Below are 17787 nucleotides of genomic sequence, written 5' to 3' on the forward strand. Positions count from 1 at the left end.
TAGAAATGCCACAATTAAGCATAAGCATCAATTGGAACATAAGTCATATATGGTAGATAACTGAAGATGAAAATGAGTCATAAGGTAATAAATGTAGCACACTATTTGTAAAACTCTGAAATATATCCTTTTGTAAACCTAATCAACCTGTAAGATAAACCATTATGATAATTAAAGTATTAGGTGAAATATTACATTTTAATAAAAAATACAATCAAGATCCTAGTGCCATTTATATTGTAATTGAGGTAAAAGGAAAATTTTCATCATCTTGTCCCAATGGGGACACGTAGGGCACTGAGAATTTATCTTAAGCAGACGGCTTCCTTTCCTAAATTGGAAGCTCTTTTGGTTTCCTTCCAACCATCTACACAAGGGGCACGGGTGACATCTAACCTGATAGGTAGGTGCTTAAGGAAAGCTATTTCCTTAGCCTACGAAACTAAAGGCAAAAGTCAACGGGTTGGCTTCTCAGTAAATTTTGCTAAGAATCACCTAAGTCCCATCACTACGTTATTATACCTGGGAGCAATTATAGATTCCGTGGAAGGGGTGGTTTTCTGTCCCAAGAATGTAGATCCAAGTTACGGCAAATGATATGAGAAGTCCATGGTAAAAGGGTAGTGCCTATAGTAGTAGGGCTGTCGTCAATCCTGATTGGTCCATAGACTGAGAGAAATTGTTGCAGCCACGCCTCTACTCCTTCTGCCCAGTACCTTGAGGTTGTAGGGAGTAAACCTGTGAATCAAATGTCACAACAAGGGAAAACAACTCCTCCCCCAAGCTGCTACCCTATTTAGGGTGGGAAGGTAGCACCTCCCTCTCTCATCATTAGAATCGACATTCAGGTAAGTACAAACAATCATTCTCAATGATGAGGAGAGGGAGGTACTACCAGTGGGACGTACACAAGATCGCGTCCACAGGGAGGGAAGAATTACAAATCAGTAGCAGCTGATGGAGCCACTACTTGCTGCAACACTCTACGGCCAAATGATGCTTCTGCCAACGTTTAAGCGTCCAATCTGTAGTGTCAAATAAATGAAGTAGGAGACGGCCAAGAAGCTGCCCTACAGATATCTTCGAATGGTGCTCTAGTTGCCCACACCGCCGTGGTGGCAGCACTGCAAGTAGAATGCGCAGTAATACCTTGAGGAGATTCCTAAGAATGAGTTCTGCTTTCTTATCTGCAAGCAATTGCCATAACATTGGTCAGACCAAGGGAACTGGTTCTATGGCTCAAATTTCCAATAAGTGTTGAATTGTCAGCCAAACCAGCTCACACCTAGCCGGATTCAGGGGTTAGGGTTAATTCGGGGGGGGGGGAGAGGAATTCCAGACTGAGGCCCTGCTGAATGGAAGAAAGGACTCAGGCATCTGAAGTTATGCGTTCCCATTGTGATGCAAAATGATTCAGGCAGCCGCCGATGGGAAGTGTGAGATTCGACTCACTTCTCTCTGCGGAAGGGGCAACCGCCTCCCTCTCGAAAGGCCATTTGAAATTGCTCTGGGCCCTATTCCTGTCCTGGAAAAAATTCCTGGATTGGCACCTGCCCCCCCCCCCCCCCCGGGCCCCAATACCTGTTCTGGTGAAAATCAGAGCCAGGGGGCCGGAAGAACTGTCTGCGGTATGGTGTGGGGTGGTTCACTTGGCGTTTAGTCATGGATGGAAAGACTTTCTTTTACTCCTTGTTTTTCACCAAAATAGGATCCAAGGACTCGCCAAAGAGTTTTCCGCCTGCATATGGTGCTGATGTCACGTGAAACTTTGACTTATTGTCAACCTGCCAGTTTTTCAACCACAGGAGACGTCTTGAGGCTACAGAGGCAGATAAAGTTCGAGAGGCAAATTTAACTGAATCTATAGCATCATCTGCGGAATACTGGGTCGCCACAATGATCTTGCTAAGATCTTTCATAGTGCGGGCGTCTTCCGGGGGTGTGCGCTCCTGCAATTGCTGTATCCATAATAGGTTTGTCCTATTGAAAAGAGAGGCAGTGGCCGCTGCCTTAATGGCCCAAACTGAAGCCTGAAACCCTTTCCTAAGGATGAATTCTGCTTTCTTATCCTCAGGCTTTAACTTGTCTGCTACATCTCCTGCCACTGCTGAGGAGGATAGGCTGGCAACAAGCATGTCAACCATAGGCACCTGAAGGGCCTGGGAAAAAGACTTCCATATTGTAAAGCTTCCTATCATTTACCCCAGGTTTGAGAATGTGCCAGGGAGGGCCCACTGACTTTTGACTACTTCTAAAAACAGCAGGGGAGCCGTTACCTCCTCCTTATCTAGGGCTGTTTTGACAAACATAGTTTGCATTGGATCCTTAAGGGATTCGGGGGTGGGGGTTAGCAGAAGCGCTGCCGCCCAGCTTAATTGTAGATTTTGCTTTGGTCAATAACTGTTTGAATAGAGAAGGTTGAAAAAGCCCAGCAAAGGAAGGAGTGTCCTGCTTAGTGGAATCCTCATCGTCTGACATTACCAGCCTGCGTGCGGGCTCCTCCCCAGTTACCGACCCCTCACTTTCTAAGGAAAGCGAACCCGGAGCATCGACTTCTTCAAGTTGAAGAACCGCCTCAGGGCCCTTGTCCACTATGGATGGCCAGCTTGAAAGTGGCTTTTTAGGACCTGCGGTCTTTTTATTCTGGAATTTCATTCCTGTGGCAATACCATGAGATATTGCAGAAGCAATCAACTTTTGGATGTTATGAGGCAAATTCTGCATATTCCTCATAGTCCTCATCTATATTCTCCCTGTTGGGGATGTCAGTCTAGGGCGCCAATGTGGGATGCGGAATGAGGAAATCTTGTAATGAACCCTCTAATGGATCCCCCATTACACCCCTAATGGACCTAGGGGAAACCGAGGGAGAAGAGGAAACATCCATCCAGGTGGCCCTGTTTGCCCTAGGAGGGGACGTGGCCAATGAAGAAACTGAACTAGATGCCTGAAAGGATAGTCACCAAACTGCTCCTGTTGCGATTGGAGCAAACATTCCGACTGGGCCACTCGTTTCTCTAGCGCCCTTTGTCTATGTTGCTTGTCCCGCAATGTGGACCTGGATGGTCTCCTGGCTGCTGCTGGTTTAGTGGCTGTGGATCTGGGCCCTGCACCAGTGACTGGTCCCTCAGAGGTTTGGGCCGCATTGTGTTCTCCTTGGGATGAAGCCACTGCCCACCCTGCGGACTACTGCACAATCCTTCCTTCCCTTAACTTGGTATGCGGCCCCAAGAACTACTTTAAAGTTCATCACAATGCCGAGCAATTTAAAATGTCTCGCCTTGTGTCACTTACATTGGCCACCGTTCATCTTTTAGATATCCAAAATGGCTGCCACCTTCAATAACGGCCGCCTGCTTCGCTAGAAATTTATTTATTTATTTATTTATTTATTAGACTTATATACCGCTTCATAGGGCTTGCAGCGGTGGGTGGCTACCCAAAACGCTTGAGATCCAGTGAGAAGGCAAAAAAACAAACAAACCCCGTTCAGGCAGCTTGCAGGGAGCCCCCTACAAGAACAACGCCAGCGCTACAGCTGGACTCTTTAATCACATTTTGGAAGGTGGCCGCTGGCTTGCTGAAAGGGAAGGAGAATGACTGTCAGGAAAAAAAACCGTTTAAAAGGAACCGCGGGTCTCCCATTACTTGGGACACAGCCGCTTGAGCCAGCACAGAGGAAATTAAACCGGCCTCCCTCTTATCTCAAGAAGCTGCAGTGGAACAATCAATTCTGTAAAGAGAAGCTCACCGGATTCAGGCGGATTCAAACTGGTGCCATGTGAGGTGGCGACATTACCGACGCCTCCCTCACGCGCTGAGCACAAATATTCAAATTTGGTATAAAATTTTTGTCTAAAAATCGAATTAGCCAAATTAATCTGTATTTTAGATAAATCTGAGGAAATTCAGAACAGCGAAGGAAAACACCAGCATATTTGGACCATAGACTGAGAGGAACTGGGCAGAAGGAGTTGAGGCGTGACTGCAACAATTTCTCTCAGTCTATGAACCAATCAGGATTGACTATAGCCCACTAGTAGCATCTCCCTCCTCATCGTTAAGAAAGTTGTATTCTCGTCTTATAAAAAGAGTTTTTATGACATATAGTTTGGAACATCTCAGCATGAATTCTGGTGTGGTCACGCAGTGTAAATACATTGACTATGTAACAAAATAATTGCAGAAAAGTTATTGTGGCTTAGATAACCTTCCAGCCATTTTCTAAGATATATAACATAGATAAAGAAGCTGATGAAGATAGAATTGTCTTAATTTAGAGTTCTGATGGTATTCTTCCAGGAATTGACTTGTTCTAGATAGGTTCTGATTCTCTAGGATAATATAACATGCAATTCAAATATCTTAGCAAACATATTTTAAATTTTCTGGACCCCTCTAAAGTCATATAGCCCAGTTATATCAATTGGCATAGGAAAAGCAATTATTTGTAGAATAATTCTGTAAATAATCCCTTACAATGGCAATTAATCAAACTTGCATTTTATATTAGTAATTGATTCATTCAAGGCATAGGTCAGCTGACAGATATAATATCATCAGCATTGCAAAAGAAATCTATGAAATAATGATTTGGGTTGGAAGCACATATGTTGGTCAAAGCAAGAATAGGAAAACTATATTGTAGATTTGCTATGTTGAATAACTTTCAAAAACTTGGAATGGGTCCCCATTTATGGGATATTTAAGGGACCATCTCTCCCTTGCCAAATCTATCCATATCCCATCAGATCTGGCAGGAGAGTATTCTGCGAGTCCTATCTAATATGGAATAGTTAATAGGACCAGGAAGAGAGCCTTTTTGGCTATAGTACCTTGCCTTTGCAACATCATTCTCCTGGAATCTAGATTGGCATCTACATTTCTTCCCTTTAGGAAGGTCCTGAAGATATAGTTGTGATTCGGGTTTCAGTAGTAGTGAGCCTCTTCAATAGTTACACCTTATTGTATGCATTGACTGTAATTGCCTGTTGTTTGTGATTATTTTAATAAAAATGTTTATTCATTCATTCACTCACTCAATTAATTAGATTAAATGAATAAAGCTGATTGGGGGGGGGGTATTCTGGCAATCTACCAATCAGCTATGCTGAATCAGACTGCAATAAGTGCTGAAGCTGACCTAGCTGGTCAGATTTTATAGCAGCAATCACATTTAGAAAGTACAGTAACTGATTCAGCATGATTCAAAATAATAATAATATACAATACATTACCAAAAGCAGGTTTTGTAAAGTAGCAGTAAATACAAGCAAAACACAAGCAGTTTCACTTTCAGTTCTTAGCTAAGTCAGGCTCCTTCCTGTCTCCTTGCTCATACAACAAATTTCAGAGTCCAAATAGCCCTCATTGGCTGACTTAGTTGCTATGCCTATTCATTGGCTGACCTTGTTTACCATGTGTCAACTGAATACCATGGATGCTGGTAGGTAGAGGCACAATTTTTTCTTATTATTATTTTCCTCCCCAAAAACTAAAGTGTCTTATACTCCGGAGCGTCTTATACTCAGAAAAATACAGTACTTACAAATATGAGTTGATGATGTAGTAAACATTTTATTTTTATTAGTTGTGATTATGGCATCTAAAATTTTTATCAGTTACTTATTGCTGAATTGAGCAGATTAGCATATTATACTTTAAAAAAGAAACGAGTTTGTAAATCAAGGTCAACAGAAGATCAGTCTTTTGTTTTGGATTATTGGATGGGTTAATATGTATATTAAGGAATTAATTTATGTGACATTCATAGGTCTATGCTCCAATTTGATAAATCAAGATTCTTTAATGTAAATTATCATAGGTACTGATGAAAAATGTTGATACTAATGTAAAACATGCAAAGCAATTTTCATAAAAACAAGAGTGGGCTTCGGTAGTTCCTTATGAAGAAGATTCTGAGCAAAGGAATTCAAGAAGGGATGTCCATTGTACCATGTACTGCACTGAGTGTTTCATCACTCAGTTAACAATGTTTCTGGTTCCCAGGCTTAATCCTGCCATTTTAGAAGTGTTGAACTCCTAAAGAGTGAAGTTGACCTTCCACATGGAACTGTCATTAAGACTTCTTTCACGAGGGGGGAATTAAGAGGGAGTGAGAAGGGAATGTAAGGAGGGTGAGATGGTGGGAAGGGGAGAAAGGAATGGCTGAGGGGGAGGGGAAGTAGAAGAGAGGATTGTTGGAAGGGAGAAATGAAAGTTGGAGGGGTAGAAGGAAGGGTGTATGTAGGATAGAAGTGTTATGAGTTGTTTATTGCTTCTTTTTTTTAACTGCACAGTATTTAAGTGATTGTATAAAGGAAAATGAAAATGTAATAAAAGATGTCAATTTAGAAATTAAGACTTCTTTCACAATGTTGAAAATCTTTTTTATTTTCTCATAGTAAAACATTTGGGTGTAAAAATGTGATTAGGGACCTTGATAGGAAGGAACATATTCAAAACATTTTCATTCTGGATTTTTTTTCAAAACAGTTTGTTCAAAGGTGTGGAAGAAATCTCTTGCAAGGAAAACCAAAAATTGGAGTAGATCCAACATCTTTTTTTTCATTAAATTTGATAAGCTACAGTGAGTCACTGAACTCTGCACCTAAAGTGAAGACTGCCAGCTAAAAGTTGTCACTTCTTATATACAGCAAAGTAGAGAGACATTTGCTAAAGACAAAGGAATTGTTTTACCACTGATAAAGAAAACAGATAAAGTAATTTCAAAGTTTCACCACAATCTAGGGAAATATCTAGATATTTGCTTTGAAATGCTGGATTGTTTGCTTTGAAATGCAAGTATGTGCTTGGTTATGAATCTGGTTTAACAGTTTGACCCACTGCCTGCCTTATGGGGAGGAGGTAACAAACACTGATTATAAACGTCCTTGAGAAAGATACAGTTTTCAAAGAATGACTTACAGCAAAGGGAGAAAAGGTTACACTGGAAGGTTACAATGCATTGAGAGTTATACCAGAAGAGGTCAAAGTTGTATTCACATTCAGTGTGCCCTTAGCATGCAGTAATCTGCTATAACCAAATAAAATCTACATAAAAAGCAGATAAAGAAATTTTAGGCTCTAAAATATGAATAGGTGCCTGGCCATTTGGGTTTATGAAAGAAATGCTGTGCAAGCTTGTATACATCTATACAAGAAATCTGATAAAGATTTTAAGAGTAGGTATTTAAATTTCTAATGGGCATTTCATTTCATTCTTGGAAAAAGACGTGTCTTAAGTTAAAATTAGATATATTCTGGAGATTATTTCTTTTGCATGCTAAGTTTCATTTCTGGGTATGCTATTATTGAACCTGTTTTATGAAGATAAAATCATCACTGGAAGCTTTCAAGAAGAGACTGGACTGCCATCTGTCAGAAATGTTGTAGGTCTCCTGCTTGGGCGGGCAGAAGGGGGTTGGACTAGGTGACCTATAAGGTCCCTTCTAACTCTGTTAATCTGTAAAATCTGTAAGATATTGTGATAATTTTTTTCTTTCATATCTGGAATCTGTTTGCTATAAACAGTGTTCAACAAGAACAAAAAGTAATAGATTAGTTGTTTCAGTGTCTTTTTTTTAACTTGGGAAAGTTAGAAAATATGTCTGTACCTTGGAAGCTGCTGTTGGTTAATAGAATGAATTCCTTGAATGGTTGCTTTGTATAAGTGACTGTGTGACATTAGTTTAAATTGATGAATCATATCTTAGAATAAACAGGAGACATGTTGAACACTATATGTGTTCTATCAGTGCCCCCAAGTGGACAAGCAGGAAAACTGTTAAATGAATCCCAATTAATATATAAGCTGATATTAATAAAAGATTTACTTTGTTAATTTTACAATGTTTGAACTATGCTCTAAAAGATTTTGTAATGATTATCCTAAGGATAATGGGCCTTAGTTTAATTATAATTTATGTACTATATTAATTATCTGTAAATGGTTCCAATGTGAGTATACTTATTTCAAATGTAGCAAGGTAATTTGCATTTATAAACTTTGTTTCAGAATTGAAGTAGTGTATTTTATAGTAAGAATAAATATCATATATAACAGTTTTAAAGAATTTGTATTTTCTTCTAGAATATTTATATTACTTTTCAGAGCAGTTGTATAATTTTGCCCCGCTATGAGCTCATGACTGTTATGAGAAATCAGATTAAGAAAGAAGACTTTACTCAGAAATATAGATAGCAATATCACAAGGGTGCTTTTCCAAAAAGCAACTGGACTTTCTTGTTTTTTCCCCCTTGAAAATGTTTTGCTTCTCATCAGTGAAGCTTCCGACTGAAGACAACTAAGTCAAAAGCTGAATATAAGAAAGAAGTAATTGAGAAGCAAGCTGACAATTGGAAAAGCAAAGCTATGCATGTCCAATACTTGAAAAGTATTGAAGGCAGAGCTGACCAAAAATTAACTTGGAACTGGTTAAAATAACAACTCCCAAAAGAAACCAGCATTGCTGCATAAAGAACTCTGACAAATTGAAAGACAAAAACGATAAGTATAAAAAGTGGAAAGGGGGGGACATAACTAAGGCATAATATCAGCAAATAGCCCGAGCATGTAAAGATGAAATGTGGAAAGCTAAGGCTCAAGAAAACAAGAAAAAATTAAAGAAACAATTGGTCCATTGCTGGGAGAAAGTGGCAAGAAGGTGACAAGCAACAGGGAGAAAGCAGAACTATTTAATTCATGTTTTGCATCTGTCTTTACAAAAAGCGGTGAAACAGTCCAACCTATCAAAAACAGCACCACAAAAATCAGATTAGGAACACAAGTTGAAATAGGGAAGAAAAAGGTAAGTGAGCACCTGGCTACCCTAAACGAGTTCAAATCACCAGGACCAGATGGATTACACCCCAGGATTCTGAAGGAACTGGCAGACGAGATCTCAGAACCACTGAACTATATATTTCAGAGATCCTGGAGCACCGGGGAACTACCAGAGGACTGGAAAAGAGCTGATGTGGTTCACATCTTCGAAAAAGGGAAAAAAACAGATCCAGTAAACTACAGACCTATCAGCCTGACCTCAATACCAGGAAAGATTCTGGAAAAGATAATCAAGCAACGAATTAGCGAACACCTAGAAGCAAACAAAGTAATAGCCAAAAGCCAACATGGGTTTGTCAAAAACAGATCATGCCAGACTAATCTTATTGCATTCTTTGATAATGTGACAAAATTAGTGGACCAGAGGAATGCCGTCTATATAGTTTACTTGGACTTCAGTAAGGCATTTGATAAGGTAGACCATAACCTACTACTAGATAAAGTAGAAGAATGTGGGTTAGACAGCATCACCACCAGATGGATTCGTAACTGGCTGATCAACTGCACTCAACGTGTAGTCCTCAATGGAACTGCCTCTTCATGGAGGGAAGTATGCAGTGGAATACCCCAAGGCTCTGTTTTGGGCCCAGTACTCTTCAACATCTTCATCAATTATTTGGATGAGGGAATAAAGAAGGAACTAATCAAATTTGCAGATGACACCAAGCTGGCAGGAATAGCCAACACTCCAGAAGATAGGCTAAAGATACAGAAGGATCTTGACAAACTTGAACATTGGGCACTATCTAATAAAATGAAATTCAATGGTGAAAAGAGTAAGGTTCTACATTAACAAAAACGAAATGTACAGGTACAGTATAGGTGGTACCTTGTTCAACAGTAATAATTGTGAAAGGGATCTTGGAGTCCTAGTGGACAAACATTTAAATATGAGCCAGCAGTGTGCAGCAGCTGCCAAAAAAGCCAACACAGTTCTAGGCTGCATAAACAGAGGGATAGAATCAAGATCACGTGAAGTGTTAATACCACTTTATAATGTCTTGGTAAGGCCACACTTGGAATACTGCATTCAGTTTTGGTTACCACGATGTAGAAAAGATGTGGAGACTCTAGAAAGAGTGCAGAGAAGAGCAACAAAGATGATTAGGGGACTGGAGACTAAAACATATGAAAAACGGTTGCAGGAACTGGGTATGTGTAGTTCAATAGAAAGAAGGACTAGGGGAGACATGATAGCAGTGTTCCAATATCTCAGGGGTTGCCACAAAGAAGAGGGAGTCAAACTATTTTCCAAGGCACCTGAGGATAGAACAAGAAGCAATGGGTGGAAACTAATCAAGAAGAAAAGCAACTTAGAACTGAGGAGAAATTTCCTGACAATTAGAACAATTAATCAGTGGAACAGCTTGCCTCCAGAAGTTGTGAATGCCGCAACACTGGAAGTCTTTAAGAAGATGTTGGGTAGCCGTTTGTCTGAAACGGTATAGGGTTTCCTGCCTAGGCAGGGGGTTGGACTAGAAGACCTCCATGGTTCCTTCCAACTCTGCTATTGTATTGTATTGTATTGTATTGTATTGTATTGTATTGTATTGTATTGTATTGTATTGTATTGTATTGTATTGTATTGGTATATGCAAATGAGGGAAGCTTCATATGGGTACATGCAGGGTCTAGGTTGCACGTGAAACAATCCCTCCCTGGTCTTTTGATGACAGTTTTTCTTCCAAAACCTATCTCTGTTGCCAGAAAGGTTGGAGACCATTGTGTAACTGTACAAAATAATCTTCCAGTTTTTCTGTATAGTAATTGCTAAAGATATAACGAAGATAAACCGTCTATGTCTTTTACCACAGTAAGAGAAGAGCCATGTTAGTCCATGGTGGCAAAAAAAAAGGGGGGGGGGAATGAGATAGTAACTTTTCCCTGGCTACAGCTATCAAAATATGAATTTTTATCATCAGACTAAGAATTATCTAGGTTCAGGAATGTTTTGTATAGATGAAAGAAAAGACTCAGATGAACTGACTATTAGGCTGGAAAAAACACTGTAAAACTAGTTAAAATTGGCAGCAGCAACACAGACAGACCCCTCTACTCTGTTCATGATACATCCTTTCACAAAATAGGGAACAGAATAAAGATGCTATTGGAGTAAAGAAAGATCTTGATATATTAGCAGTTAGCACAAGTGTTGAATATAATGTCCAACTGTTGTTAAAACCAATGATGGAAATTGCTCTATTCAATAGTCTTAAAATTTTACTTCAGAAAGTTATTTCATTGAAGAGCAGCTGTTTTATGTAAAATAATTTGGAAATCAACAGTGAATTACTGTTTGGATTGCTGGTTGCCTTTAAAAAAAATGAAATTTGTGTGTTAGATTAGCTCCTGTGTTCCTTAAAATATTTATTTAAGATATACTTATGAAAGAAAAGATGTAAGACAATATACACTGAGTTTCAGTGTTGTTGTTTCTCAATAAGATAGACCGAACAAAATATTTTAACATATTTTAATTCTACTTACCATTTTAAAACATCACTTATGTTAAAAATGAAGCATCTATATGGAAATTTAATTCATTGATGGCAACAGAAAGAGCTTCAGGAATATACAAAAGAAAGGAAGTGAAACAGTGTACTGGCCTCAATAATGTTGGCAAAAAGATAATGGATAACAAAGAAAAAGTGATGTTACTGAATCCTATTTTGTCTGTTTTCACCAACAAGAGATTATGTGGCATTCTGAAGAATAGCACAGTCAGGATTGAAGCTTCAGATTGATAAAAGCATGTTGGGGAAAATGCTATTTACTTTAAACAAGTTTACATCTTCAGGACTATATGCACCGTATTGAGGGTACATGAAGAACTTCATGATAGCTTGGCTGAGTCATTTTATATTATTTTTTGAGAGCTCTTAGAGAATTGGCAAACTGCTCAATGGCTGGAAGAGACCACATGTCACCTGAATGGCATGACAAGTGGATATACAGTGGCTTGAAAAATTGTAAAGAGTACTCTTCATTGATTCTTTATTAATCTGTGGCAATATACCAAATAGAGTACCACAAGGTGCTGTTCTGGATGTTGTACTAAAACATTTTATTAGTAAGTAGGATGAACAGGTAGAGGCAATGTTTATCATATTTGGAAATGATACAAAACAGGTTGGAATAGCTAATATCTGAGAAGATAGAATAAAAGGCAAAATGATCCAGATGAGTTAGCAAAAAGGTCTGAATATAACAGTACCTTATGCAATGAAACAGACACATTCAGAGTTCTGGATAGGGAGGATACATGACTTGGCAAAAGGTCTTGGAATAATAGTTTATTGCAAATTGAATACCAGTAGCATTGTGATGTGGTTGCCAAAATGCACATACAGGTTTACGCTGATTCAATAGAAGTATTTCCAAAGTAATAATTCAACTTGATTCTACATTGGTCAAACCCAGCTTTCAATACTATGTTCAGTTTTGGTTATCATATTTTAAGAAAATTCTAAAAAGATGTGGTCAATCTTTCTTGGGTTTGGTCTGCAGAATATTATTTTGAGGTAATGGAAAAGTGTTATAGTAGGTAACGTAATAAGATACAAGTGAATGGGAGAAGATTATAGATTCATGCTATGTTTCCATAGGGGATGACACCTGTTTCAGCAGTTTTCTGCTAGATTTGATGGCACAATTTAATATTTGAGGCTCTTTTATTGAATCAGGTGTACCATCTATCTAGCTTAATGCTATCTTTAAGATCTCAAGTGAAATATTAACCAAGCTCAGGTCCCTGACACAAATCTATATGCTCTGTTAGTAGGAAAATGAAATTGCCCAAGACATACATGATGTAATAGCTTAAATCATCAGGAAAATATGTACACCAACATTGTCTTAATCTATATTGTGTAATATTACTGCAATAATGGTTATATAGTTTTCCCGCCCTTCCTTTATGACCTCTCTGGTTCATTGAACAGTGTTCATTTTGTTTCTGCCAATAACTTTGTGAGAAAGCTGGACTGGGGAAATGAAGGCTGGCCTGAAGTCCCTGTACAAGTCTTGTAGGGTCAAATAGGGACTTGAGGCTGAACCTCCCAAGTATCAAACTGTTTCCTTAATCAGTCTACACTGAGATTATCCTCAATAGGTTCATGACATTGTTGTCAATATAAGTTTCCAGATGTAACCTAACATGCTTTCAGCAGTATTTTAGATGGGTTAAATCAATATAATTCTTATTATATTCTGTAACTATTTCTTATTTATAATGGTTTGATAAGCACAGTTTTAATAACTTAACACGTTTTTGCATTCAGTGAAATATTGTTGCTCAAAATTAATGTTTTCTATTCTTCTAGACTTTGCCATGAAGATAATTGCTGTATTAAGGACATGTTGCAAGTATTTATTGAAACTTTCAACAGAGTTCCATATTTATAATGAAGTGTAAGATCTCTTTGATCATATATTGTAGCATAGTGATACAATATAGTGGGAGTCTTTTTGAATATCCGTCTGTTTTTAGTGGTAGGGTAATATATTTGGATTTGATGACATTTTTGTCTAGTATTTTTCTATCATGGCTCGTAAGAACTGTTTGTCTTTGTTCAAGAGAGTTTGTTTATATCTAGTTCTATAAAAACTAATAGTTATGATTATTGACATATAAATTGAATTTCTCTACTGAATTACTCTAATCTACTGAATTAGGTTTCGTGGGCTCTCTGAGCTTGGTTGTTTTCTTGCAACCAAAAAATCCTCCAAAACAACCACAATCACAACCACAACTACAACCAAGCTCAGAGAACACCAAGGACCCCTCATTTCAATCCTGGGTACAAATATTTTCCTTTAGAGAATAAGAAGGTTTCTTCTTATTTACATTTGACTAAGGAATAAAGCATATTCCTTAGTGAAGAATGAACGCTCTTTTTTAGTTTGTGTTATTATTACAGTATGTTATAATATGTTGACATGCTGAAGTGGTATAAATGTCAGTAACTGATTTGCAATTCCATATCTAATAATTTGATCTCTAAAAATATAAATGTCATTAAAATATAACATTAACATTTTGTTTCTTTTTTGCAGGCATAGCCAAAACGTTTGTGACCTTAGTACTTGGAATATTCATCATCCTGGATAATTACTCTGAAATTCTGCTATAGGATAAATGCCTTGAGAAGCACAAGATGATGATGAATAGCACTGAAGCCTTGGAATCTTTGTATTGACTGAAGAATTACAATGTTTAGTTTGTGAACAAAAACTATTTTGTAGTGGACAAAACATTTGAAAATGCGGCCATGGACTGGCTCCTGGCGATGGATTATGCTCATCCTTTTTGCTTGGGGAACATTGCTCTTTTACATAGGTGGACACTTAGTAAGAGACAGTGAGCATCCGGATCACTCTAGCCGTGAACTGTCAAAAATACTAGCAAAACTTGAACGATTGAAACAGCAAAATGAAGATTTAAGACGAATGGCAGAGTCTCTCAGGTAAGCTTTTTAAATCTTCCTCAGAACATAAGTACTCTGGAATTCTATTGTCTATATACAAACATGAGAACAAAGCTGAATTCATTATTAAATACTCCTGCAATTATGCATTTAGAGCTATGCCCATATTCTGTAATATTTTTTCCTGATATAGATCCTTTTTTTGAATAAAAGAAGCTATGGATAGTTTAATGTTGATGTTTTTTTCTATATTTGGAATAGTTAACAATGGTCTTAGAGCTAACTGAAGAGTTTAAAAGATATTAATTTTAGGGTGCAGCAACTTCATGCTATCATTTTTAGGTATGGGGGCAGCTATGCTCTGCTTACAGTTGTGGCTAAAAAGTGTAAGGGAACCCTTCCACCTTTTCCCAAAGAATATCTGCTTGTAATGAAATAAGTTGAAACTGACATAAGTAAATGGCATCTACCATTCTTTACTCCATAGTCCATAGAGCAAATACTTTGCATTGATTTTTTTTCTTTTCCTTCTTAGTTTGTATTTTTAATCTTTAAAAAAATTTAAAATGTCTCGGCATAGCTAGAGATCCTGTACAGGTACTGGAGACTCTTAGAAGTCTGGATGGGAGAAAATAGGCTAAATGTGAACACAAGCAGAATGTATTACAGTTTGTTCCTTGCAACTCTCTGGTAGCTGCAGATACCTGGAGAGGATATATTGCTCTTGAAGGAAAAGATTCGAATTTTAGGGGTTTGCTAGATAAGGAGGTGGAAGATGGTCTTTTCCCACATCCATTCTCCCATCCTGAAATGGGAGGATCCGACTACAATGATTCATTAACAATGCTCCATAGTGTTGGGGACTGCATTTAAAGACAATAGAAAATTGTATTGGAGTCAAAAGTACAATAACTCACTTGTTAATTGGCATCAACACTATGAGCATTATATCTATATTATGTCCCACTGCTAGGATCTGCATTGATTGCTAATGTTTCCAGCTGTAAGTCAAACTGGTAGTTTTGAATTGAAAGTTCTGTATGGCTTGACATGTAAGTTCTTACAGAACTGTTTATTCCATTTGGAATCAACTTAATATACCCAAAAGAAGTTTCTTGTCATTTCACTTACATGAGGTGAGGTAAAACAAGGTTTTGCTTTTCCATCATGGCATCCTCATTATGGAATAGATTAAAAATTACCCTGGCTGATGGCCTTTCAGAACGTTTTCAGGAGTAGCCTTGAGGAATGATTGTGATTCATGCTACTTGGATTTATTATTATATAGCTGCTGCCCCTGCCCTAGGGAACATCTTGCAGTGAGGTTGGCTCCTACTCTGCTGGTGTTCCAGAAGAGTGTTGAGGCTTGGTTCTTTCAACTAGCATGGGAACCCAAGAGTGTGATGCAACCCTAGGGTGGCTGGTGGCTTGAGGATGCTCTCTCCATCTTTTTAACTTTATTTATTTTATTTTTTTATTCAGTTTTTCTTGTACAGCACCCAGTTACTTTGATAGAGAGATGGGCAATATATAAATTTGATTAATAAGATAAATGCATTAATAAATACACATGTATGGTATTCCTGCTTGCACTTTAAATCCTGCCACTGTGTATCGGACTGTCTCTGAGGCCCCTTGGTATCTTGTGTCAACGCTGAAGCTGGTCTACCTGCCTCGGAGTTTTGTTTGCTATGAGTGTATTACTTGGAATGCTGAAACCTTGGGTTATATCTAATGTGGCACCTAGACCCCTGCTTCTATAGAGTTGGTGCTTAATGCTTGTTCTTGTGCTGCTCAGTGCAGTCTTTTAGTTCAGCCCTTTCCAGCCACTAGTAGGATCAACAGCCAATGCATGGATTGGTCTTGCCGTGACATTTTCCCTTCCCCTTTCTCTGTGTATCTGAGAGCCAGTTTGGTGTAGTGGTTAAGGCATCAGGCTAGAAGCTGGAAGATTGTGAGTTTCTAGTCCCGCCTTGGGTATGAAGCAGGGTGGATAAAGAAATGATGATTTTTTAAATTAAAATTGGATTTTTAATTTTTTTTATCAAATTTATTTTAATAAAATTCTTTTGGAGTAAAAAAGATAGCTAAAGATAGGTTTCTATTTAAGATAGAGTAATAATTTAGTTTATTCAGCATGAAATGGAGCTTAGTTATGTAACATGCAGCTGTATATTATGCAATATTTATATTTTGGTAAACTCATTCAATGAATCCAAGTTCTGCAAGTTGAAATAACATGCACTGCATTGATGCATTCATACAATTTCACAGTAACCATGAGATAAATCATAAAACAAAGTTCAAGAATATTCCCATTGTTTTGCTAATCTATGTACACTACAAACTGTTTGAAGAGAAATACATCCGTACCACCAGGTTCTAATCATGAGGAGGAAGGGCAAGTGGTAAAAATGAAAGTGAAATATTCTAAGCAGCTAATAAATATAATATTAAAGAGCACCTGTCATTTCAGATCCATCATGGCAGCACCTGTTAGCGGGCATCCACTCACCTGCTGCCTGCCAGGTTCCTCACCTTGTTGTGTCACTGCTGCATCACCAGCCGTCCCATTAAAGTGAATGGGACTCGGTGAGTCAACAGTGGGTCAGAAGAGGAGCTGCTGCGGGACAGGGATGACAGTTGTTCTTTAAAAATTATGATTTAAATCAAGTTGATTTAAATCGAGCCTTTTTACTTTAGTGATTTAAATAGTGATTTAAATCAAGTTGATTTAAATCAAATCCACCCTGGTATGAAGTCAGTTGTTGACCTTGAGCTAATCACATTCATTGAGTACTAGGAAGAAGGCACTTCTGAAATCTTGTCAAGAAAACTACAGGGACTTGTCCATGCGATCTTTGAGAATTGGACATAATTGAATGGAAAAAAATATATTTTACTGTAATTATGTTATTATTAAGTATTGTGTTTTAAGCTTTTATTATTCTTTTTTGCTTTTATGGTAATTTAAGTATGTTGTAATCTGCCATTATATGTGGCACGAAGGTTAGTTGCATTTTTTTTTGGTAATTGAATAAAATATATGTGCACTGTTATATGTAATTCTTCTAGAATGCAAGTATTTGTGTGCAGGCTTACCTAAAGTAGGGGTCCCTAACCTAACCCACAGATGGAACTTTGCAGGTTTCAGCGGCCCGGTTGTTGGCATGCCACAGAGCATGTCAGCAACTGTGGCATGCCAACAACTGTGGCATGCCAGCAACCAGGCCATACAAACCTGCAAAGCTTCATCTGCGGGATGCAGGCACCATGTGAAACCATGCCCCTTCTGGTCCACAGAAAAACCTGTCTCCACTGAACTAGTCCATGATACCCCAAAGGTTGGGGGCTGCTGACCTAATAGACATCCTTTTAAATAGTTTCTATTGAATATTGTTTTGTGCAGATCTTCCACTTATAAAAATAATAATGCACATATTTTTGTTTAGAAAATTGCATCAAAAATGCAGAAAATGTGTTTGTTTGTTTGTTTGTTTGTTTGTTTATCTATTT

The 17787-nt window shown here is 38.0% G+C and overlaps 1 protein-coding gene across 1 annotated transcript in view; it reads left to right on the forward strand.

The window, feature by feature from the left end:
• FUT8 (fucosyltransferase 8) overlaps positions 1 to 17787 on the forward strand; it is an 85668-nt gene that overhangs the window by 22861 nt on the left and 45020 nt on the right. The window contains exon 2 of the mRNA XM_014069133.2: positions 13901 to 14310. Coding sequence (XP_013924608.1) covers positions 14108 to 14310 — 203 coding nt within the window. The 5' untranslated portion in view covers positions 13901 to 14107. The remainder of the gene's footprint in view (positions 1 to 13900; positions 14311 to 17787) is intronic.

This window comes from Thamnophis sirtalis, unplaced genomic scaffold (assembly GCF_051295495.1).
Source record: "Thamnophis sirtalis isolate CommonGarterSnake01/CBP01778 unplaced genomic scaffold, rThaSir2_p1.2 scaffold_1, whole genome shotgun sequence".
Taxonomy (NCBI): domain Eukaryota; kingdom Metazoa; phylum Chordata; class Lepidosauria; order Squamata; family Natricidae; genus Thamnophis; species Thamnophis sirtalis.